At 33.8% G+C, this 24116-nt stretch overlaps 2 protein-coding genes and 2 pseudogenes across 3 annotated transcripts; 3 read left to right on the top strand and 1 right to left on the bottom strand.

Annotated features, from left to right (window-relative positions):
* Positions 1 to 6014: 6014 nt before the first annotated feature.
* On the bottom strand, positions 6015 to 10108 carry LOC112100885 (annotated as a pseudogene).
* A 4642-nt stretch (positions 10109 to 14750) lies between these two features.
* LOC18051354 lies at positions 14751 to 17999 on the top strand. Of its 2 annotated transcripts, none has more exons than XM_024191013.1 (6): positions 14751 to 15119; positions 15209 to 15403; positions 16023 to 16524; positions 16659 to 16766; positions 16883 to 17598; positions 17710 to 17999. In XM_024191013.1, the coding sequence occupies exons 1-6, from the start codon at positions 14907 to 14909 to the stop codon at positions 17782 to 17784; spliced, it is 1809 nt and encodes a 602-aa protein (XP_024046781.1). In that variant the 5' UTR covers positions 14751 to 14906; the 3' UTR covers positions 17785 to 17999. The 2 variants fall into 2 exon arrangements, with proteins under 2 accessions (XP_024046781.1, XP_006446901.2); XM_006446838.2 differs by having other exon boundaries at positions 16844 to 17598; positions 17710 to 17997.
* Positions 18000 to 18684: 685 nt separating this feature from the next.
* On the top strand, positions 18685 to 21405 carry LOC18051353 (calcium-binding mitochondrial carrier protein SCaMC-1). The gene is made up of 4 exons (XM_006446837.2): positions 18685 to 19366; positions 19637 to 20425; positions 20510 to 20600; positions 20689 to 21405. The coding sequence occupies exons 1-4, from the start codon at positions 18967 to 18969 to the stop codon at positions 20879 to 20881; spliced, it is 1473 nt and encodes a 490-aa protein (XP_006446900.1). The 5' UTR covers positions 18685 to 18966; the 3' UTR covers positions 20882 to 21405.
* Positions 21245 to 24001, top strand: LOC18051352 (annotated as a pseudogene).
* The last annotated feature ends 115 nt before the right edge of the window (positions 24002 to 24116 follow it).

The following is a 24116-nucleotide window of genomic DNA, read 5'->3' as shown; positions in this document are numbered from 1 at the left end:
TTGTTGGCTAATTAAATAATAGCACACACATTTTATTTGTTTCATGTGTGGCCCCAAATATTAGATTAATTAAAATTAATCTAACAACCTCCCACTTGGCCACAAATGAAATCTAAAATGTGTTTAATTTAATGAGCTCATAAAAATTACTATTATGTCCTTAGAGTATATCTGGACAATCTTGTCCATTAACTACATCAATATAGGGTCATAGCAGCCTTTGTTACATCAATCGTAACTCAACCTATTCATAGTCACATATATCAATACAGTTTAATAACACAGATCGTTTGTGGATACATAGCATGGAAATTACATGCAACGTGATCTAAACATGCATATTCCCAACTAGTTCTACTCTTACTTTATTGAGATCAAAACCAAAATATCTTAATAGAGTGTAATAAACTGAAATATTTTATTTCTGTAGAAAATAATCCTAATTACATAAATAAAATCCTAAAGCCACACATAGTAATAAACTAAAATAATACAAACTTCTACTAGATTTGAATATCTTTAAGTAAAATCACACCCATACGAGCAGTATGTCACGAAAGACCTTAGGTGGTAATCCTTTAGTGAGCGAATCTGCTATCATAGAATTTGTCTCAATGTGCTCTATATATATATGTTCACTCTGCACTCTTTCATTCACAATAAGGAACTTGATGTCAATGTGTTTTGACTTTGTTGTTGTTGGAATATAAAATTGCTAACTTATTGTCACAAAATATCTTGAGTGGTATTTCAACACCCTCTAGAATGCGTAGCCTAGTGACAAAATTACATAGCCATATTCCTTGATTGAATGTCTCATAACATGCTACAAACTTTGCTACCATTGTCGATGGAGCTATGAGCGTTTGCTTGGCAAATCTCTCAGAAAGTACTCCACTAGTCAACAAGTAAATATAGCCTGATGTGGATCTTTTGCTATCTTTGCATCCAACAAAATTAGAGTCAGAATACACAATAATCTCTAATTGATTTGATCTCATATATGTACTCTTTTGTCCTTTGTAAGTATCTCATAACCCGCTTGGCTGCTTTCCAATAATCCATGCTGGAATAACTCAAATATCTGCTTAACATGCCAATTATGAACGCAATATCTGGACGCGTACATACTTTAAGACTCCTTATAGCTGAAGAATAAGGAATCTTCTGCATTTTCTTGATTTCAATATTGGTCTTAGGGTATTGACTAAAGTTGAATTTATCTCCTTTAGCAATAGGGGTGTCACCTGATTTACTATTTTGCATGCCAAATCTTTTCAAAACTTTATCGATATAGATCATTTTTGACAATCTCAGAATACCTCGAGAACGATCTCGGTGTATCTTGATTCCTAAAACAAAGGAGGCATCACCAAGATCTTTCATCTCAAAGTGTTTTGACAGAAAAATCTTGGTGTCGTGCAATATGCCTATATTATTTGTAGCAACCAATATGTCATCGACATATAAAACTAGGAATGTATGTTTACTCCCACTGAATTTGTGATACACACATTCATTAATAACATTTGCCTCAAAACCATATGAGATAATTATTTGATGAAAGTTAAAGTACCATTGATGAGAAGCTTATTTGAGCCCATATATGAATTTGGTTAGTTTACAAACCATATTCTTTAGGTCTCCTGGCACAAAGTTTTCTGGTTATGTCATATAAATTATTTCATTAATGTCACCATTGAGAAACGATGTCTTAACATTTATATGATGTAACTCAAGGTCAAAATGTGCAACAAGCGCCACAATTGTCCTAAATGAGTCTTTCGAAGAAACTGGAGTGAAAGTCTATTTATAGTAAATTTCTTCATTTTGAGTAAAACCTTTAGCTACAAGTCGTGCTTTATACCTCTCCACATTACCATTTGAATCCCTTTTTGTTTTAAATATTCATTTACAACATTCGCACCAGAAGGTAATAAGACAAGTTCCTAAACTTTATTGTATTGCATTGACTTATACTCTTCATTCATGGCTTTAATCCATTTCTGAGAGTTGGAACTTTGCATGGCTTGATGGAAGTTGATTGGATCATCTTCCGTTACTCCAGTTTCATCCTCATGTTCCTGAAGAAATATTATGTAATCATCTGGAATTGCATTTCTCATTTCTCTCATGGATTGTCTTAATTGCACATGCTCTTAAGGTTGTTGAGTTTGATTCTTAAGAATAATTATTTCATTTTGAAAGAAGGGTTAAAAAATATTATCTGATGATTGATGATCCAAATTCACTTCTTCTTCAATGGCATGTATTGAAACATGTACATTGTCAAAAGCAATAATAGATCCCTCTTCCTCTTCAAAGACAATGTTTTTCACTAGATTTCTCCCCCTAAACTCAATATCCTAAAAAAATATTGCAGTTCTCATCTCAAAAATTATCTGTGCACTAGAATCATAAAATTTAAACTCCCTTGATCGCTCCGCATAGCCAATAAAGTAGCTTCTTACAGTTTTAGAGTATAATATTTTTTATGAGGCCTATAAGGCTTCACCTCAGATGGACATCCCCAAACATGTAAATGCTTTAGACTGAGTTTTCGACTCGTTCAAAGCTCATAAGGCGTTTTAGCAGTCGCTTTAGTTGACACTTGATTTAGGATATAAGTTGCTGTTTTGAGTGCTTCACCTCAGAGTAATTTTAGCAAAGTAGAATGACTAATCTTACTCCTTACTGTATCTTTAGGAGTCTGGTTTCATCGCTTAGATACACCATTCATGTTAGGCGAACCTGACATGGTATATTGAGGGATAATTCCACATTCCTCTAGGTATTTAGCAAATGGTCCTAGACGTTGTTTACCTGATCTGTCATATCTACCGTAGTATTCACCACTACGGTCACACCTCATACTTTTAATCCTTTTGTTGAGCTGTAACTTATCTTCAGCTTTAAAAGTTTTGAACACATCTAAAGATTGTGTTTTTTCATGAATTAGGAATATATAGTCATATCTCGAATAATCGTTTATGAATGTAATGAAATATGTTGACAATTTTAAGTAACTGTGGGGAATGGTCCACAGATATTTGTATGAATTAATTATAAAATGTCTGAAGTTCTGTAGGCACTTAATTTCTTAATTTTGGTTTGTTTTCCCTTGATACACTCAATACAGATATCAAGTTCTATAAAATAAAGAGATCTTAAAATCTCATCAGGCACTAATCGTTTAATTCTAGCTTTAGAGATGTGACCTAAGCGTTTGTGCCATAATGAGGCCAAATTTTCTTTCCCTAATTTATGCTTTATACCTCTGAACTAAAATGCAAGTTTTCATTATACTTGAAACAGTTTCTAGCAAATATAGATTGTCATAAGCATTAAACAAAACGATTCCAACAATATTAGAATTGATAAATAAACTAAATTTTTTGTTTAAAAATGAATAAGAATAACCAAATTTGTCCAAAACAGAAACTGAAATCAAATTTCGTCTAAAAGACGGCACAACAAAAGTATCTAACTAATCAAATAACAATCAGTTTTCATAAGCAATCTAAAATGTTCAATTTTTTCAACTTCTACTAACTTGCCATCTCCGACATAGATGCATCTTTCAGTATCACTTGGCGGCCAGTAGCTTAGGCAACCATGCATTGAAACAAAAATGTGAGTAGTAGTACCCGAATCTATCCACCATGTGTTTCTTGATACCGAAGCTAAAATAATTTCAGAATAAACCAAAGTAAGAGATGTACCTTTCTTTGCGCACTATGTGTGATATTTTTGACATTTTTTCTTCACATGTCCAGGCTTACTGTAGAAAAATAGTCATGCTGGGCCTTTGGTTTCTTTGGTTCTAGAGCCTTAGAAGCAGCAATTTTACCTTTTTTTTCTTTCTTTTGCCCTTATCTTTAGAAGTGCTTACCACATGTGCATATTCAGTTTTCTCTTGCTTCAATATCTCTTCTTCTTGCACACAAAAAGAAATCAATTCATTGAGATTCTATTTCTCTTTCTGATAGTTGTAACTGACTTTGAATTGATTAAATTGTGCACAAAGAGAGATAAGTACCAAATGCACGACCAAATCATCAGATAAGTTGACCCCTAATGCCTTAAGCTTAGAAGCAAGATGAGACATCTCCATGATATACTCCTGAAAGTTCCTCTTGCCTTTATACTTCATTGAAATCAAGCTCGCTAAATGCATACTTGTTTCAGCCTTATCATTTTTTTGTAAAACGTTTCTGAATTTCGGCAAGAAACTCACTAGCACTTGTAACCTCATTAGTTATAGCACTTTTAAATACCTCTGGAACGCCGAACTTTATGATCATAAGACTCATCCTGCTAGATCGATCCAACTTCTAATAGTACAACACATCTTCAGATGTACTATCATTAGTGAGTTTGTCCGGCTTAAGGTGTCTGAATGATAAGCCTAGATCCATGCAGCCTAAGAGAATTATCATATTCTCTTTCCAACACTTAAAGTTAGTCCCATTCAGAATTAGGACACTATTGATATTTGCAGATATAGAAGCAACAGACAGAAAAGTTGAATAGAGAACAAAAATAAATAAAATATAAATAAACAAATAATGCTCACATTAAACAACTCAATTAATATTCTTTAAAAATTTAAAAGCAAATTATAACAATTCGAGATACCTAGCACAACATTAGTAATAAGTCTTTGGACAATAATACTAACTGTAAATGGTACTCTTGTTGTAATAATCAAATTTTGACGATAAGTCATGTCAAGTTATAAACCCATCTTTGGATTAGTATATTACTCACATTAAGTTATCTTAATAATCATCACAAATTTACCACCACGAGTGTGTGTGCAATTAAGCCAAATATTAATCTTCCTTTAGGTCGATTAACATCCACAGGAATTAACACAAACACAAACATCTAACACCCAAAATAAATTAATCTACATGAGAGACATCATTTGGTGATTTACCGTTTTAAGTAGCATATTTTTAGTGTTAGACCAATAATTAACATAGACGTTATAAAGCATTTTTAAATTTAAAGATTATAAAAGTAAAACCAGAACTTTAATAATCAAATTGAGTTGATTTCATTTGCACATTATATATATAGCCCATATCAATTACCAACTATAAAGCACGTGAAACATGGCCACTGAAAGAATTAAAAACTCAATTCATGTGATTTAATTTAAAATCACTATTAAACCCAAAACCAAAACATACATGGCCACTACAACTTAATTCAATTGATTTAATTTAAAATTATTATCAAACCAAAACTGAAGCATGATTATCAAAACATGTGATATCCAGTTAATTATACATCAAAATTTGTAGACATATAATTGCATAAGAATCATTTATATCATGCAGAATTAATTTAAAAATTAAAAATAAAGAAATACACTCTGGCCTTGATGCATTCTAACCCCATCAGAAGTTAATCCACCACTATTCGATACATTTTCCAGAAAATGCAAGATTAACAATGTAAATAAAATTAAATTGATTTAAATATTAAACAAATGATGTATCTCAATAATCTAATCATGGATTATGCTCTGATACCACTTGAAAAATATTTTCTTGAAACTTATTTAAATCCAAACTAAATTACTGAGCAACATAAAATTTGAAGCGTACCTGAATCCATTGTTATTATGCACTAGAAAAGATTCTTTAACTTGGTGATGGATTTCCAAACTAATCTCTATTCTTTGTTAAGAATTCTCACTGAGAGGCATTTTGAGAATGAACAGAGATTGAGATAGAATGGGGACCATAACCATCGTATAAAAGAAAACTAACTAGCAGTTTTAATTAAAATTGTCTAGCAATTTTAATTTTATGTTAATTATCACTTCTACCCCTCATAGAAGTAATAATTAAACTATAATATCTATGTATTTAACCCATAAGTATTATACCCTTAGCCATTTAATTAACATTAAATAGATCACTTAATTGTTAGCTAATTAAATAATAGCACACACATTTTATTTGTTTCATGTGCGGCCCCAAATATTGGATTAATTAAAATTAATCTAACACGTACAAACTGGGCAAACGTTTATTCGAAGGTTTGTGAGAAGCAAACTTTCTTTTCATCGATATCTGACTGGAAAAAAAAAAAAATCTCTGTCGGAGAACTTCTAAGACATCCTTTGACCTTACACCTTTAAGTGCCAACAGAACCATGGAATGGTAGAGTACATTTGCTATCTCTGAGACAACTTGTAACTTATTATCTTCCAGTGCTCGACATAACTCATTTGCCTCTTCCCTGCATAGGAAATAATTATAACTTTATAGTTTTATACTTCCTAATTGCTCTAAGGCAACAAAAGACAATGATGTCTAGTGCCAAGCTAGATGGCAACTTATCTTGATATGTCGAATATTCTTTAGATCTACTTAAGTAGAAATCAATGCACCATTTAATTAAAATGTTGAAAGTACTATATTTGACATCTGAAGCAAAAGATTGAGAAACCAGTAAATGTGTGTTACTCACGTAAAATAGAAGATTTTCCTCTAAAACCCAACATGCATAAGCTTTCAACCTTATTTTATATAGAGAGAGTTTATTATAACCTTCTTTTGAGCTTTCGAATTCATAAACCAATGCTTAAAAAAAAGAAAAATAACGATAATGTGAATGCCATGTTTGGAAGTAACATGTAACACATTCGACTTAACAGTGCCAAAAATCAATTCTGACAAAACTAGAAGGATGTATTCAACTTAAATACTAGAGTTTTTTAGAAAACAAGCTTTCATCAAGTAATAATCGCTTAGTCCATGATGGCCTTACAATTGTGGTGCTGTTAATTTTGCTTTGCATTAAGATATGGCTGACTCTAATAAGTGTAAAGAAGTTAATACTAACTTATTTTCCTTCAGCCTACCATGATCAAATTCAGTGTAAACAACAAAAACATTATATTTGGTTTGAAGAAATGCAATACATATGATTAAGAGACACTAGAAATGCTTGAACGGTGACCTGTTTGTCTCTCAATAGATCAGTAACTGATGCACAATAGCAAGTTTCTGATCTAGTATGGCGATAAGACCATCAGGCTTGCCAAAGTAAATTATCTGAGAGAAAAGTCTTCAATCAAAATACAAAATGTTGAACTAAACTAAATTATTTCAACTAAAATTATGATAAGCATACATAATCATTATCACAATTAAGAAAGATGTCATGCAAATTGATGAAATTCTTAGAGCTCTTACCTTTCGTCCACAATGTTGACTGTGACTGCCTATAGAATATTGCCTTTTGAGAGGAATTTGTTGTGGCTATTGCATCCTTATTCACAAAGCCTTGCATTAATTTGCCTCTAGTGTCAATAGTTTGAGCTACAGCCACTACCAGACGGTCTAGACCTTTCTTATCTCATTTTACATCATAAAAGAAATGATATTTAGTAGGATGAGTCCATTGGTTACAACAAAAACAAAATCCTTATTGATGAAAAACTTGATAATATTATTACATCCACGAAGGAAAATAAATTCAAAGTACAAAACATAGCAAACATTTAAAATGTCGGAAAAGTAATAATGTGACCAGAAATGCACTCTATACTATAACCAAAAAATTACATGTACACTTCAACTATTTGCTTAAAATTTGTCTCGTAGTGTTAATATATCAGACAAGTGTTAGGTAGTTCACATCATGTATAAGAGATGTAATGGTTTTGATGGATAATGCTCCCTTATTATGGTTTTTAAACCAAAACAGATGTCTAGATGTAAAGTCCAGATGTAGCTCGCAAATCACTATACTGATTATCGGGCAATGATGAACACCATCAAGAGAAATCCAATAAAGATGAGAGGCTTCCAAACCCAGAGTTGTTTTTCCTTATCATTGCTTTTCTAGACATGTAACAATCCCTATCATTATTTACAGGGTAAACACTTACAAATGTTTGGTTGACACTCATAATTACAAAATTATTAGAAAAGAAAATAGAACATGGATTTAGCATACATCCTGCTAGTTGAGAGATGAACTGCATTAAATGTACAAAAAAAGAAAAAGGATAGATGTATGAAGACACTTAACATATGCCTATAGTTTGCTCACTATAAAAGGGGTAGCCAAATCTGAAGCTTAAACACATGAATACAAATGCAGAAACATCTGAGGATAATGGCTATTTAAAAAAATTCATACTTATATAAACAAAAGCATACACTTAGAGATAAAGAGACAGAAATGAGAGATTTAAAGTCCATATGTAGCTTGAATAATAATCAAATCAATCAATGGGCAACCATAGACACCTTAACGAGTTGGAAAGCAAATTGATGGAGAACCCATCAACCAGATTCCCTTTCTTATACTTCATTTTCTATACATGTGATGATAACAATCCCTACTCTAATGGCAAGGCAGACACCTAACTAGTATGGTTTTATCATATATATGCTGAATTAAAATCTCACACATGCATATATTAAAGGAGATAGATAGAGATGTAGAGTCCAGATATAGCTTAAGTAGCAATTGAATTTATTACTAAGCAACAATGGAAACTTACAAGAGACAATAAGCAGATAGATGGGAAACCCACCCATCATATTTCAATCCCTATCTTTATTTTCCCAGACATGTAACAATGCCTACAGTATTGAAGGCGGGCATCTGACTAGTCTAGTAAATATTGTGCACTCTTGAAAAAACTTTAACTGTAGAACAATTAGAAGGGATGAATATAATAGTACAATTAAACTACAAGAATTTCAGTGCAGGATATTAGCTTAATCAACAATAGAACAAGTTGAAAGTATCCATTGTACCACAACATATCACAATTAAATAGTTATCGGGGTTTTTCATATGTTATATGAGGATTTGCCAATACACACTTGAACAGTTTAGTCCAGAGCTGAAAAATATGGTAGTTTGATCAATGACCACAAAAACCATCAAAAAATGGAATTGATTACATGTCAATGAATCTTGATATTAATGCACCTATGATTCAAAATAGAGATTATTCAAATTCTTCATGGAGGCAACAACAAAATCACCAATAAAAAATAAGCCAAAACCTCTGAAAGTAACTTTTGCATTTTGAATGCAAGGAAAATATGCAACTGACACTGCAAACACAACTAAAACTCCTTTATATCATATTCAATGAGTATCTTATCAACCCTGTAAATATAACAAAAGATCCATCAGTACAATAATGAATAAATGATTCTAAAAAACTATTTTAACCATTGACTAATGATGTATTCTACAATGCTAGAGTCAAATATCAAGAAATTTTCAAACTAAAGAAAAATAAGTAAATTGATTAAAGGGGAAAAAAATTCGCCTTAGAAATAGAATATAAAGTTATACACAAAAGGTTCAATCTTTATTCATTTTCAAAGCATTGAACCACAATAAAATATAGTAAATACCCACTAAAATACAGAAAGTAAATGAGCAAAATGCAATGCAAAATGAATCAAAGCAAGAGGAACGTTTTAAAGTTACTTGTTGTTAAGAGACTCTTTAACCACTTTCTTGAGTCAAGCGAGAGCAACAAGCTCTAGCCGCCAACTTATAAACTTGGATGGATGGTAGGGTTTTGAATAGAATGGCCAGATTACCTGCGAATGTGCAAATCCGTCTGTGAAAATCCATCACCAGTACCTGTATAGGTGTCTGCAAACTCACATTCTTTATTTTAATTAGGAAAACGGACACTTAAACCCTTGAGATTAGGATTGACAGAAAAGCTCAGGCCTGCCAAGCCCGCAGCTTTAAATTATGGACAAGGGCTTCTAACTTTTAAAGCCCATATATTATGGGCTCAGATAAGGACTTTTCTATAAAAGCTCGGGCTGGCTTTATATTAAATAATATATTTTTTAAAAGAAAAATCTTTATAATATATCATAAAATTGAAATTAAAAAACTGAAAAAAAAGAGAATCCAAACAAAACGATTTCAAACAAAACCCAAACTCCCAAAGTCAAAATCCTTAACTCCCTCATTTGCTCCCTCACTCACCGTCACCGTGCCAGCCTCTCACTATTCTCGCTACCAGCAGCCAATAGCGAGGCCAACAAAATCCAGCAATGAGTGATGATCGTCCAGCACCAGCAGCCACCATTCAACCAACAGCAGCAGCGAGCATCTCCCACATAACCCACTGTCCAACCACCCAACATCTCTCACACGACGCAACAGCAACCCCCGCCCACCAGCATAGCCGTGCGATGTTACAACAACCACTCGAACGTGCGCTAGGCAGCTGCAATGATTTGCAGTCTGTACGCGATTCAAACCACTCCAGCAAGATAGCAAGCCATCCAACTCCGGTACTCCTTCTCAATTAAGCTTCAAATTTTTTTATTGTATTATCTAAGGCCTAAATATATGTAATTGGTTAATCCGTTGAAAAATATTGTGAAGAATATTACGATTTTGAGTTGTGAAGAATATAGTTTGGTTGTTGGTTAATGTAGAAAATGTTGAAGAATATTGTACTGTTGGTTAATGATTTTGAGCTGTGTTGCTGGTATTTCTGGGTTGAAGTATGCAGTTCTACGATTGTAAGTTTTCTTGTAAAATTTACTTGAAGTATGGTGTCCTGGACATTGCAAATTTGGGGCATTGTGGTGTCTCATGCTTTGTTGTTAGAAAATTTATTATGACATTAACATTATGGTGTAAAAATATTATGCATTCTTAGAAAATTTTCAAAAAATTATATGATATTTGATTAATTAATTAACTAATTAATTAATTTAATATCGCACCTCCTTTAATTTTATACAGGTTTATAATGGAAAATGCTTCTGAATCTTCTAATTTGCCTTTAAATCCATCTGCAGAGTCAGAATGTTCAAGAAGAGATACAGAGTGATAAAAAAAAAAGAAAACAAAGGGTTGTCTCAAATTGTTGGGACCATTTCACAAAGATAAATGTTGGTGGTGTAGCGAATGCAAAATATAATCATTGTGGAACAGTTCTTTCTTGTGGATCGGGTACCAGTCACTTGAATAGACATACTAGACAAATTCACGGTCTTAATCAACCAACAATTGAAGAAGTTCTTGAGCAAAAGCAGCACTTGGTGAAAACCGAAAGTGGTAAGCTTGGAATTCAGAAATTTGATTCATTGGTTGCCTGTAAAAAAACTTACAACAATTATTGTAAAACATGAGATTCCTCTTAGGTTTGGGGAATATGAGGCGTTTAGAGATTTTGTTAATTATTACAACCCATTGGTGAAGCATATGTCCAGAAACACTTTAAAGAGTGAGATCTTTAAGATATATAATGTTGAAAAGGCAAAGGCAATAAATTTGTTGGAGATTAATAATAGTAGGGTAGCAATTACTATAGATATTTGGACTGCTCGTAATCAAAAGAAAGGTTATATGGTTATTACGGGACTTTCCTTGACAATTCTTGGCATTTACAAAGTCGAATCCTAAGGTATTTTTACTTTATTAAATATTAAAATTTATATTTAAATATTTATATGTACTTTATTAAATTAAAAAATTATTTAATTTTTTTTGTAACTTTGCATAATTTTTATTTATTTTTTAATGAATAGGTTTATATATGTGCAAGCCCTACATACAGCTGATTGCCTTATGCAAATTTTGATGAAGTGTTTGCTGGATTGGAATCTAGATAAAAAGAAATCCACAGTTACTTTGGACAATTGTTCAACTAATGATGCGATAGTTGAAAGATTGAATGGATTGTTGTCAATTGAGTCAATGATATTGGGTGGTAATTTTTTTCATATGAGGTGTGCAGCTCATATTTTGAATTTAATTATGAAGGATGGGTTGTCGGTGATTGAGAGTGGTATTACATGTGTTAGAGACAGTGTGTCTTACTGGAGTTGGTTGCCAAAACGGGTGGAAACATTCGACTTGGCATGTCGTCAAATGCAGATGGATGTGAAAAAGTGGGGGCTTGATTGCACAACTAGATGGAATTCTACTTTTGAGATGTTTGAACTTGCAGTGAAGTACAAAAGTGTTGAGCCGCAATACAAGTGTTTGCCTAGTAGTGAAGAATGATAGTTGGCTAAGCAAATGTTGGATTATTTGAGGCATTTTTCAAGGTTGACTGAGATGTTTTCGGGTACAACATACCCCACTGCTAATCTATTTTTTTCATTGGTTTGTAAAATGAGGATTGCATTAAAGGGGTGGCAAACATCATATGTTCATGCAGTTAAGAACATGGCGGATAACATGATTGAAATTTTTTTGAAGTATTGGGATGAGATTAGTGGGATATTGGTTATGGCTATTATTCTTGATTCGAGATACAAGATGATGTTGATTAATTACTATTATCCGAAAATTTATGCAGTTGGTCTTGAAAATCAGCTTAATAAAGTATGAGAGCTTTGTGGTGAAATGATGAATTATTATGAGGTCAAATTCGCAACTACGAAATACGGTGTTATTAGTGAGTCTTCTACCTCAATTATTGTTCCTTCCGACCAATCTCATATTGATTTTGATGATATAGATGAAATAGGTGATTTTGATGCATATGCAACCCAAAATAGTCAACATATTAGTTCGAAGTCTGACTTAGATAGGTATTTAGAGGATCCTTTAATCAAAAGAACTCCGGACTTTGATGTTTTACAATAGTGGAAGATGAACAAAGGCAAATATCCTATTTTGGCGGAGATGGCCAAGGATTTGTTAGCCATACCTGTGACAATTGTTGCCTCGGAGTCGGCTTTTAATACGGGGGGTAGAACATTGAGTCCACATCGGAGTAGAGTACATCCAAACACGTTGGAAGCGATCATGTGCTCTCAGCATTGGTTATGGACTACTAGTTGAGGCATAAAAATATTCTTTACAAAATTAATTACTAATTATTTTTGATTTACTATTTATTTTAACCAAATTCCTACTGGCGAGCAATTGAAGGATGAAGACGAACATAGCCCGCAAATAATGGATTAGTTTTTTTTTTATATATTAGTGATTTTTTTTATGTTATGTACTTGTGATGTTAGTATTTTCATATTTTGTGTTGCCTAATCATGTATTGGAGAATTATTTTTAAGTTTTTTAGCCTCTTGTAGTATTATGTATTGGATAATTATGTATTTAAAATTTATAGTTTTATTAAAAAATTATTTAAAAATTGGTTTAAAAGCCCAAGCCCGGTCTGGGCCCGTCCAATATAGATGGACTTTGAGAGGGCCTGGGCTATTTGTAAATTTTATGGGCTTGGGCCTGGGCTATTTGTAAATTTTATGGGCTTGGGCCTGGGCTTGGCAAAGCCCGACCCTTAATTAGGGAAATTGTTACAAAGATTCCTAATATTTCAATAAAGAATAACAAGACTCTCTTTTGGCTATAATACACTTTAACTTTATAAGCTCCAAAAAAATTAATCCCAAAATTCTATAATAAATAGATAGATATATATATATATAATTTTAATATTTAAAAATATTTTAATATTTTACAATCTATTATACATATTTTATTACATTAAACTAATTTTTAATAATAAATAGAAGCATAATATCAAAAGAAAATAATTAAATTTAAAATTAATTTGAATGTTATATAAAAATAATAATTTTAATATTATTAGTAGGGAGATATTTTGTTAATTGTAAAATCTATTTACCCAAAAATTAATTTAAGATCTTTATAATAAATGTAAATACATTATCAAAATAATTATAATAATTTAAAATTTCAATATTATTTTAAATGTTAAAAATAATTTAATATTATTAGTCTACTAGAGAGATTATATTACTTATATTATATTTGTATTAATTAAAAAATTTTAAAGTCAATGTTCTAATTACTATATTTAAAGGGTATTATGATAAAAAGTGATCTTGGTATTCTTTTTTGAAAACTTGGGGTTTTTGTGACTATTTGCTCTGTGTGTGTGCATGCGCGTGTGTGTTAAGATTGATATAATAAATTTTTAATAAGTATAAGTTTTATAATTTTTAAGTTTAGTATTGCTGATATTTTATTTTAATTTGATTGATTTTGTTTGTTTTACTTTAATATCTTGAACCTAATGATTGCTTACTAAATTTGGATTTTTATTTGTTTAATTCATTGTTAATGGTAGTTGTGCAAAACTTACTTATAAATATTATTAACAATACTTGTATATTGATTAAAAGATGAAGCAATATATAGGATTTTGACATTAGTGATGATGATTTTCCTACAATAGAAATATTTTGTATTAGATTAATATATTTTTTGTTTTATTTTAATGTTGAAATTTTAATTTCTTATTTACATTAATAAAATCTAATATTGAATATTGTATGAAAATTTGTTTTAGCAATTGTTATAAATTTATAGTTTGAATAATATAACTTAAGTTTTTATGTACTATTAAAAATATTTTTTAATAATTTTTATTTTAAATGAGAAAATTATAAAAATTTTACTACAGGTTAAAAATAAATTTAATAATTGTTAAAATTCACAACAGCTCTATGTTTTTTTTTTTTTTAAATAACATCTGCTGCGGATTGCGGGAGGTTTAATAATTTAAATTTTTTGCTAGGTTTAGCAACGGAACGGCATCAGGTGATACTGTACCCATGGGCATCCCAAACTTTCGAACAAGGCCAAAACGATAGCGTCACAAGTAAGCGACCTGAATGAAGTAACAACGAATAGACCGACAGCTTCCTGAGGAAGTTTTGTCACGTGGGATTAAGTCTCTGTCCTATATTATTGTTTAGCCTACTCCAGTCCTTCGTGTTCATTGTGTATACTTTATTCATTAATTATTCACTGTCACATTATTCAGTGTCACTTTCCTTTGGCCTCCATAAACCAGATACCAAAACGACGTGCCAAACTGCGTTTTGAAACTCAACCCCTGTTGTTTCACCCCACCAACGGCTCTTTATCAGAAAATGCAGAATGATTTGTGCTTTAATTGTGGCAAGCAAGGCCACTGGGTAAGATCTTGCCCTTCTATATCTCCAAGAAAATCACCGCCTCCCGCCGCCGGCAACAGTCGTGATTATCCGGAGATTCAGTGCCGCTGTGGTAAAGGGCCCTGTGTTGTAAAAGTCTCTAATTCAGTGAAAAACCCTGGCAGGAAGTACTACTCTTGCCCTGTACAGGTTAGTGTCTTGATGGTTTATGAGCTGAAAATGCTACAGTAACTTCGGAATTTTTTTTTAAGTTGGGTTCATTTTGTTTACATCTTTAGGGTGCTGAAGGCTGTAGATTTTTCATCAAATGGGTTGATGAAGTGAAAGATGCTGGTCAGAAACCTTACGAAGTGAAAGATACTGGTCAGAAACCGTATCCTAAGTGTTCTTGTGGAGCTGGAACCTGTAAAAAGGAAAACAAATTTAGTGGGCCGAATGTAGGTCGTAGCTACTTTGTTTGCCCTATCAAGAAGGTATAGATAGCCTTTGTCCTTTAATTATTTGTAGTGGTTGGTAGCCGCTTTGTTTTTGATCTGTAGTCTACTGATTTTAGTGCAACTTAAGGGTATTCACATTCTCCATACAGTTTTTTGTTTGACTCGAGTAATGCCGATGCTTTAAACTCGCTCAAAGGCAATAATTTTAAGCTCCGAGCCACTGTTTGAGTTTACCCAAATGAAATAGAGGGATCGAGTCTCTATATGATTCCCTTCGTGAATTTATGTCTTTTATGAGCATTTCTTCTATCCTTGCAGTTGGTGATGCCATTCTTCAGATGGCTACAGATGGGTTTTTGTCTCTGCCCTGGTTGTCATTCTTATCTTTTGGGAATTTAATGTTGTAGTCATTAGTTAGCATTTTCCAGTTCCAGCTGACTTTTGTAACTTGAAGTATCTGTTTATATTTCAAATTGCAGTTTACCTTATTCATTTTATTGGCATAATAGGAAATTAGTTTTAAAGGTCACATTTCAATCGTCGATCGAATGCTTTAACTGTGGAGTACTTGGTGTAGATAACATATGTTATAGAACATGCAGTGTATATATGGATGTCGCTGGATTCTGATCTAAGTATTGTGAATTTGACTTAGGGACTTGGAGCTTGTCCATTCTTTCAATGGGAGGATACTCAAGCAGATGCTAAAGTTAATGAGCATCGAGATGAAAGCAAAGGCTATAGCGCTTCTCTCTCTGCGGGTGATAGCCCGCAGAGTGACAATTTGAGTGTTGAGCACCCTGGGAGGCTGGAATTTGGGTTACCGAAGGTGGACAACGCTAATTTTTTCTCAAATTCTACTGTTAGTCCTATGTTGTCTGCACAAGATGATGTATTGCTGACAGAGAGCCACGAATCTGGTAAAAATTCAGACAGTTTGTCTGCGAACCAACATGATCCATCGCCATTTGTGGCACCTGAGCATGAAAATTCTGTCCTTGATTCTGCTAAAGGCAACCTAGTTGTGCAGGAGGCAGAGTCATGGGATTCAATGGTGGGGAAAGCAGCAGTTGTTCGTTTAATGTCCCGTTCAGTGATTCACTGCTATCAGACGGAGTTCTTTAGGGAGATTTCTTTTGCTGCCGCCACAAACGGAGGTGTAGTTTTCTTCTTTCCACTCTTTCGTAATGACTATTAATTCATGTAAACAGGTCGTGCTTCTGTTTTGTATCATACCCAATTATTGAGATAATCTTTCATTTTTATGCATTTACTCTTTTCTGGTTTACAGATATAGTTTATCAAAGTTTAGCTCTGCATATTCTTGGTTGGCTGGGCAGGCTAGCTTTCCCTCCTTCGCGATGCTTAACAGATCGTCCGCCTGCTCCATTCTTTTGTGGTATGGTTTCACACATATATTAGCTGGATAAATTTTTCATCCATTTTTGGATTCTGACTGCCACAATATTTTTATAGTAATCTTCCCCTCTTTCAATCCCATCTTTGTCCCTCAAGATGAAGCCACCCTATTTCCTGGCGTTTCCAATACGGAAGATGACAAAGTATCACCATCAACTCCTGGGCAAGATCTGCAAGTTTGGAATGGTGATCTTCAAAAATCATCAGCCCTCAAACGTTCTTCCACTACCATGGATGAAAACGTAAGGAGCACAATGAAAAGGTTTCTTCAGGACACAGCGCTGTGTTTTAATCAGATTTTGATGAATCAGAACTCGACCGATCAATCTGATCCTGATTCCATAATTAGGGGAGTTAGTGAACTGTTTTCTGTTTGTGAGTCAATTGCGAGTAACCCAGTTACGAAAAGTCTGAAGGAATATGTTGACTCTAACTTAAGATTTGGTGCCATTGAGCGGTCCGTGTGTAACGAACACTCCATGGAAGAGCTTCTTGACTCATACAATGAAGAAAAAGATCGATTTGATGATATTTCTAAAGTCTATGAAAAGGCTGTTGCCGATTTGGAAGCATCTATTGAGCGTGGACAATCATTGCAAGAAGAGGCTTCACGTCTGAGGGACAAGCTTTCTCAAATTGAGAACCAAGTATCCTGCTGTCAGGCTGAGACTTCTGAGCACAAGATTCGTGTAGATTTTATTTCTAGAGATAAGTTGGAGTCAAAGAAAAGCATGGAAAAAGCTGAGGAAGCTTTGGAACTTTGTAAGCAGAAGGAAGAGGAGCTTCTTGCAGCAAAGGCAGCATTGGAGAAGGCGAGAATCCAACTTCAACAGCAATGTTGCATTTGATCTTTCTTGATCTCTAATCCGATTATCCTGCTCGATATGTAATTTAATGGACCTTTTTGTTTATGTAAATTGTAGATTTATCAGTGCAGCAGTCAGGAAGTTTGTGGGTTGCATCCTAGGAAGCGGAGAAGGCTACTATTTTCACAATGAGAAAAATGCTAAACTTTGCTGAAGGTTGCATCAGAGAATAGGAGGCAGCATGGGAAATAATGTTTTGTATTAGTTATAGAACTTACTTATGTGTGTAAATTTAAGCAATGTCTAGCTGACTTGGAAGCGAGTGATGTAAAACTCTCTCATGCATGTGTAACCTGATGAAACTCACTGTATATGTATAAAAGAGTTTGTACGTGTATTGTAAATTCTTGCATATGTTCTTCTTGGTCTTCGCTTGCACAAGGAGCTTCTGGTAGGCTCTTTGCATTTCGCATAGTCTCAAAACATCAATCAAAAGTAAAATGCAGTTCCATATTGCCAGGCATGATAACTTTTCAGCTTCTACCACAATTCATGCGGTAGAAGAGTCAAAAACTTTGAATTCTTCTTTTACCATTCTCAGTTTAATTTCTTCATGACTCTGGACAACAATCTGATTAAGCCTCTGGTGAAGATGGCATATCACTCGGCAATGGGTACAAAAATCATATGATAAATCCGTCACGTATACAGAAAATAATACGGTGAGCTAGTGGATGAGGAATAGCATTGATGCTGTGTGATTAACCAAAAAAAGAGTTGCTCGCTCTAACTCTAACGTGAACAATTGTATGCCTATAAAAACATATTACGCGTCACATTTATGTAAATTATGATATGATAGGTGACATAGCCACAAGTGAAGCACACATTCGGCCAGCAGCTCAAGAGCCGACCTCACAATTGATTCCTCGAATCTTGAAGCTGGTTGGGCGCACAAATCTCACGAGACAGCAACGCATACCAAAGAGAATATGAGTCCCTTTGGGAAAAAGGAAATAAAAAAACACTTTTTAATTAACAGAAACAAAATTCATTTACTTTTTTTTAAAAAAAAGTATAAATAAAATAAAATAAAAGAATACAATCTTCTCTGCCTTTTACCTGTCCCTATGAATCACAAATTCACAATCACAACTCATTAAATAATACACTTCGCAACAACACAAACAAAACAAGAAAAAAAAAATTACATTTTTATCTTTCGATGGGCACGTTCTTGGAAGCAGATTTGGCCGTTGATTCCACTCCATCACGGCCAAAATGTCCTCTCCGATGACGACTTAGACTCAGTAGTTGTTCAAATCTTTGACTCAAAACACGCGCGCGGGGTTCCTCTGTATTTTCGGTTTATTAATGGCGACACAGCAAAGCAATGGGAGCAATCCGGTGAAAAAGGCGGGGACTAGTGTAACGATGGAGCACGTGTTATTGGCTTTAGGTGAGAGTAAAGAAGAAAGAGAGCAGAGAATCCGAGCTCTTTTTAATTTTTTTGATGTCAATAATTCTGGGTATTTAGATTATGCAAAGATAGAGGCAGGGCTCTCTTCGCTGAATATACCCTCCGAGTATAAGTATGCAAGGGATTTGTTGAATGTTTGTGATTCTAATCAAGATGGCCGTGTTGAGTATCAAGAGTTTCGTCGCTATATGGATGATAAGGAGCTCGAGCTGTACCGGATTTTTCAAGCCATTGATGTTGAACACAATGGTGGCATTTTGCCTGAAGAGCTTTATCATGCGCTTGTCAAGGCAGGTCCGTTTCGTGTTTTAACTTGATTATTGCTTGATGGGTATGTGAATTATCTTCATTTTGGTTCTGTTGATAAGATTTGTTTATAATTTTGTGACTGGTATGAAGAAACATTAGTTTTTCTTCCATTTTTTTTGGCTGTGTAGATATGAGATTAAGTTAAATTTGTTTTTGTGCATAGTTTAGCAACTTGATGTTAGAATGTTAGAAATTGGTGTTATGTTTTCGTGGATTGTGTTCGGTCTATAAGCCACACCAGTCTCTCTCTTGTAGGAATTGAAATTGATGATGAGGAGCTCGCTACTTTTGTTGAGCGTGTAGATAAGGATAATAATGGAGTTATAACATTTGAAGAGTGGAGGGACTTTCTTCTGTTGTATCCTCATGAGGCAACTATGGAGAACATTTATCATTACTTAGAAAGGGTGTGTCTTGTTGATATTGGGGAACAGGCTGCCATACCTGAGGGTATCAGTAAGCATGTGCATGCAAATCGATATTTGATTTCTGGAGGAGTTGCTGGAGCAACATCTCGGACAGCAACTGCTCCTCTTGATCGTCTAAAGGTTGTTTTGCAAGTACAAACAACAAGAGCTCATATTATGCCAGCAATAAGGGATATATGGAGGGATGGAGGTATCTCGGGGTTTTTTCGAGGCAATGGATTAAATGTCATAAAAGTGGCACCTGAAAGTGCTATCAAATTTTACACTTATGAAAGATTGAAAAAATTAATTGCCAAAGTTGAAGGGGATGAAGAGAAGACCAATATCGGTGCCTCAGGGCGCCTTTTCGCTGGTGGGCTGGCAGGTGCCGTGGCACAGACAGCCATTTATCCGATGGATCTTGTGAAAACCCGGTTACAAACTTATGTTTGTGAAGGAGGAAAAGTTCCAAAAATAGGGGCAATGTCAAGAGATATATTGGTTCAAGAGGGACCCCGTGCATTCTATCGAGGCCTTGTTCCTTCACTTCTTGGGATCATCCCTTATGCTGGGATTGATCTAGCTGCATATGAAAGTTTCAAAGAAATGTCCAAGAAGTACATTCTTCATGACAGTGGTAAACTTATCTTTTCTTCAGTCTTATATCATTTCCCGTCTCAGATTTGCCTTCATTTTGAATGATTTTTATACCTTTTTGTAGAGCCCGGTCCTCTAGTGCAACTGGGATGCGGAACTTTTTCTGGAGCTTTAGGAGCAACATGTGTATACCCATTGCAGGTTGTCAGAACAAGGTAAATTGTGGTTGTGGTGTTTATGTGAATACCTTGTCGCTTTCGTTCACTCACAGTGCATTGAGCCTAATTTCGCTTCTGGTCTCAGAATGCAAGCTCAGCGCATGAACACAGAAAGCGCTTATACAGGAATGTCCGATGTATTTAAGAGAACATTTAAAAGTGAAGGATTAAGGGGATTCTACAAAGGGTTGTTCCCTAATCTGCTGAAAGTTGTTCCATCTGCTAGCATTACTTACATGGTTTATGAAGCCATGAAAAAGAGCCTGGAACTGGAATAGTGACTATGCTGCTATATCCAATTGCTATTTAGATTGACATGGCTGACTATTGAGTTGACAAACAGTGGGACGTCCCTTGATACAGACACCGACGAGAAGAATAAGGTTTCATGACTGAGTTAGTTATATTATTGTTTCAATTACATTACTGGCACAATTTTTATCATAAAATACATTGAACTAGCAAAACTGACTTTTACTGGTGGCAGCTTGATGCTTCTTTCAAGTGCATATGCATTTGCACATATTATTTGTATGATAACAAAGCATATGAAACAATAACCTCTTAAAAGAAATGGTTTTGTAATTCTTTTGGCGGTAATTTTTTAAAAATCAAAATCTATATGTCTGTTTCATTTCCAAATGCCTGTCAAGTCTGATACTGATGGGTTAGTACCATTTGATAGAGGAACTATGATTGCAATTACAATATCATTTGTTTAGAGGAACTATCCTTGAGATTGCGAAAACCCCATTATTTGTTTCGATGTCTCTAATCAAAATTCCCTTGTGTATTTGTGCCAAATTCTGATTCATGATGTTGTCATTTGTTATTTTCACCAAATGTTACTTTCCTATGCCATTTGGTAAGTGACAGTGTAAGATGTGTAACTATGTAGTTTTAGAAGGATTTCGGAATTTTGAAAATGGAGTTCACTTTACCAGCATGAACTTGATTTGTTTGAGCAAATATTTTGTTGCAGAGAGGCTAGTGTGCTATTTACGTTGAAGGACAAGATGTATGTTGAAGGTCAAGATGTATATCCATGTGATTGGAAAATTGTTATGCTTGACATTTTGTTATTTGGCTGTAGTTGATATGCTGTGAGTTGCATGAGCATTCGAGTAACAAGCATTACGACAGTGGTGATAAAACTAATGCCTACCAGGAAGGAAAGATTGTAGGTTACATATAGAGTTTTGTTTGTCAAGTTTGCGAGGCCAATGAAGGCAAATCCCACCACGTAAAAAACCAGTGCAAGCAAGTCTTACGTTCGTTTTTGCAGGACCATTTAAAATTTATTAGAGTTCAGATTATCGAGATAAAAAATTTAATAAAAATAAAATTTTTTAAGTGAAATTTGATGGGAACATGGTTAATTTTAAAGCATGGCTTTTGTATTTTATAAATTTAATCGGGATACTTTAAGAAAAAAACTTAAAAGTCGGTGGAAACACGTTTTATATAAAGGCCATATGATAACCCAAAAGGCCCGGCCCGAAAACAGAACATTAAAATCCAACTAACGGCCAAGATCAACAACTGACTCATCCAACGGTGACGAACAACGCAACTCCCATTTTCATATAACCATCTGAGTTTCGTTTCAAACCTCACCGCCTGCTGAGCCACTCTCTGCTGCTAGGGTTTTCTAAGTTCTCCTTCTGGTTCTCCTGTAGCATTTGCAAACATGGTGAGTTCATACCGCTCTTCTACCACCAGTCCTTTTGCGTTTTCGTCTTTATATTTTCTGGGTGTTTGTCATTTAAAATTGGTCTATATATTATTCTTTTAAAGAAAAAAAGCAATTTTTTTTAGTTTTATTTGTTATATTTTATGATGCTCGTGTGCTTCTTTTTTTTTTTTTTTACAAGGCTACTATTTTGTATGTGTTTTTGTTTTGTTTTGTTTTTCTATTGATTCATGTAAATCAACTAGTTTTTGTAGGTTTTTGGGAATTGATAAAATCTAGTTCTAACAAAAATAAAATGTCCATATAGATTTTTTTGTAGTGCTATATCTTAACTTGTTAACTTTCGATTTTCTTTTATATATTCACTAGTGGTAGGTAATCTAAAACTTTCTGTTACATCTTAAAATCTTGTGTACATATCCGTATCTTTTTGTGTGTGATATGATATATGATTGTATTTATATGTACAACACAAATTTAAAAGTCAGCAACAGAAGACATGGAGGCCTAACTGAGAATTTGAGATTTGTGACAAATAGTGAGGATTGTTCGGCTATTTCCTAGACTCCCCAGTTCTCTGTAAAATATTTAGCTACTGCCATACGTACATAATGTTGATTGAAGTACAAGATTATTGGGATCAATATAACCAAAAATTAATTTGTAAATATGATTTTGTTTTTGTGTTTATATATTTATATTTTTCGGTCAATAATGTTGCTCCTGTCTTTTTATTTGTGAATGTGGGAATAGGTTCTCCAAAATGATATTGATTTGTTGAATCCTCCGGCTTAGCTTGAGAAGAAGAAGCACAAGCTTAAGCGTCTTGTTCAGTCACCCAATTTCTTTTTCATGGTAATGTGCCTTCTATTAATGTTTTATTGTTGATGTTGTTACTGTGTCAGTGTCTTATGTTAGAATGATAATAGGCTTATTTTCCAATTCTTCCGAAGGTTGGGATATTGTAATTCTAAAGCTTTTATTTCTTGAAGTACAAAATCTCAAATGTCTTGTTCATAGAATAATGATGACAAGAAGTAGACTTCTATGAAATAGTATTTGTTTTAAAATTAAATGTTTGTTATGAGTTTGAATTCCATCTTTAAGTCATAACTTGTCGTTGACTCTTTTTTCTTCTCAAGTGAAATACTTCTAAATTAGTGCCAATACATCTGGCTGAGTTTGGTTTTTTTAATTCTTTTTCATATTATACAATTTGTTGGACTGACTGCTTTTTCCTTTTCACATTATTGATGTAGGATGTGAAATGTCAGGGTTGCTTCAACATGTAAGTTTCTTGAGTTTTTATTTATATTTTCATTTAAATTTATAAATAGATATTGATTTTCACTATTTGTTTTGTCTGTAAATTTCAGAACGACTGTTTTCAGCCACTCTCAAACTGTGGTGGTTTGTGGCAACTGCCAGTCCGTTCTATGCCAGCCCACTGGTGGACGTGCCAGACTCACTGAGGGATGTTCTTTCCGGAGAAAGGGTGACTAAGTGCTACTAAATGATGGAAGAATTTTGTTACATCCTTTCTTTTTTCCCCCTTTTTCCTCTTTTGTTATGATGTATTAATTTTGATATAACTTATGGTGTGGTTGATCTTATGTTTGAAAGATTATATTTCTAAGTGAATTTTTTGCATGCCGGCTTCTTGATTTTTGCACTCTTGAATGAGGATACTCATCTTTATGGATTACATGATACTGTTTTTTTCTTCCTGCAACAACTCCATAGACTTCAAACCGAGGTGTTTCTGCTTATTTCTTGGAGGTTCGACACTGTCAACAAAATTTGGCATACTTTTGTGGTTA

The sequence above is a fragment of the Citrus clementina genome, unplaced genomic scaffold (genome assembly GCF_000493195.1).
Source record: "Citrus clementina cultivar Clemenules unplaced genomic scaffold, Citrus_clementina_v1.0 scaffold_2, whole genome shotgun sequence".
Classification (NCBI taxonomy): domain Eukaryota; kingdom Viridiplantae; phylum Streptophyta; class Magnoliopsida; order Sapindales; family Rutaceae; genus Citrus; species Citrus x clementina.
Note: the sequence above shows the minus strand (reverse complement) of the source record. Positions and strands in the feature narration are given on the sequence as shown.

What these genes read in the sequence shown, in the direction of transcription:
- LOC18051354 (XM_006446838.2), top strand. Translation starts at nt 14,907, where the DNA reads ATGCAGAATGATTTGTGCTTTAATTGTGGCAAGCAAGGCCACTGGGTA. An exon ending in ACTACTCTTGCCCTGTACAG is followed by an intron (nt 15,120 to 15,208) that starts GTTAGTGTCTTG and finishes TTACATCTTTAG; the next exon opens with GGTGCTGAAGGCTGTAGATT. An exon ending in TGCTGCCGCCACAAACGGAG is followed by an intron (nt 16,525 to 16,658) that starts GTGTAGTTTTCT and finishes TCTGGTTTACAG; the next exon opens with ATATAGTTTATCAAAGTTTA.
- LOC18051353 (XM_006446837.2), top strand. Translation starts at nt 18,967, where the DNA reads ATGGCGACACAGCAAAGCAATGGGAGCAATCCGGTGAAAAAGGCGGGG. An exon ending in TCATGCGCTTGTCAAGGCAG is followed by an intron (nt 19,367 to 19,636) that starts GTCCGTTTCGTG and finishes TCTCTCTTGTAG; the next exon opens with GAATTGAAATTGATGATGAG. An exon ending in GTACATTCTTCATGACAGTG is followed by an intron (nt 20,426 to 20,509) that starts GTAAACTTATCT and finishes ACCTTTTTGTAG; the next exon opens with AGCCCGGTCCTCTAGTGCAA.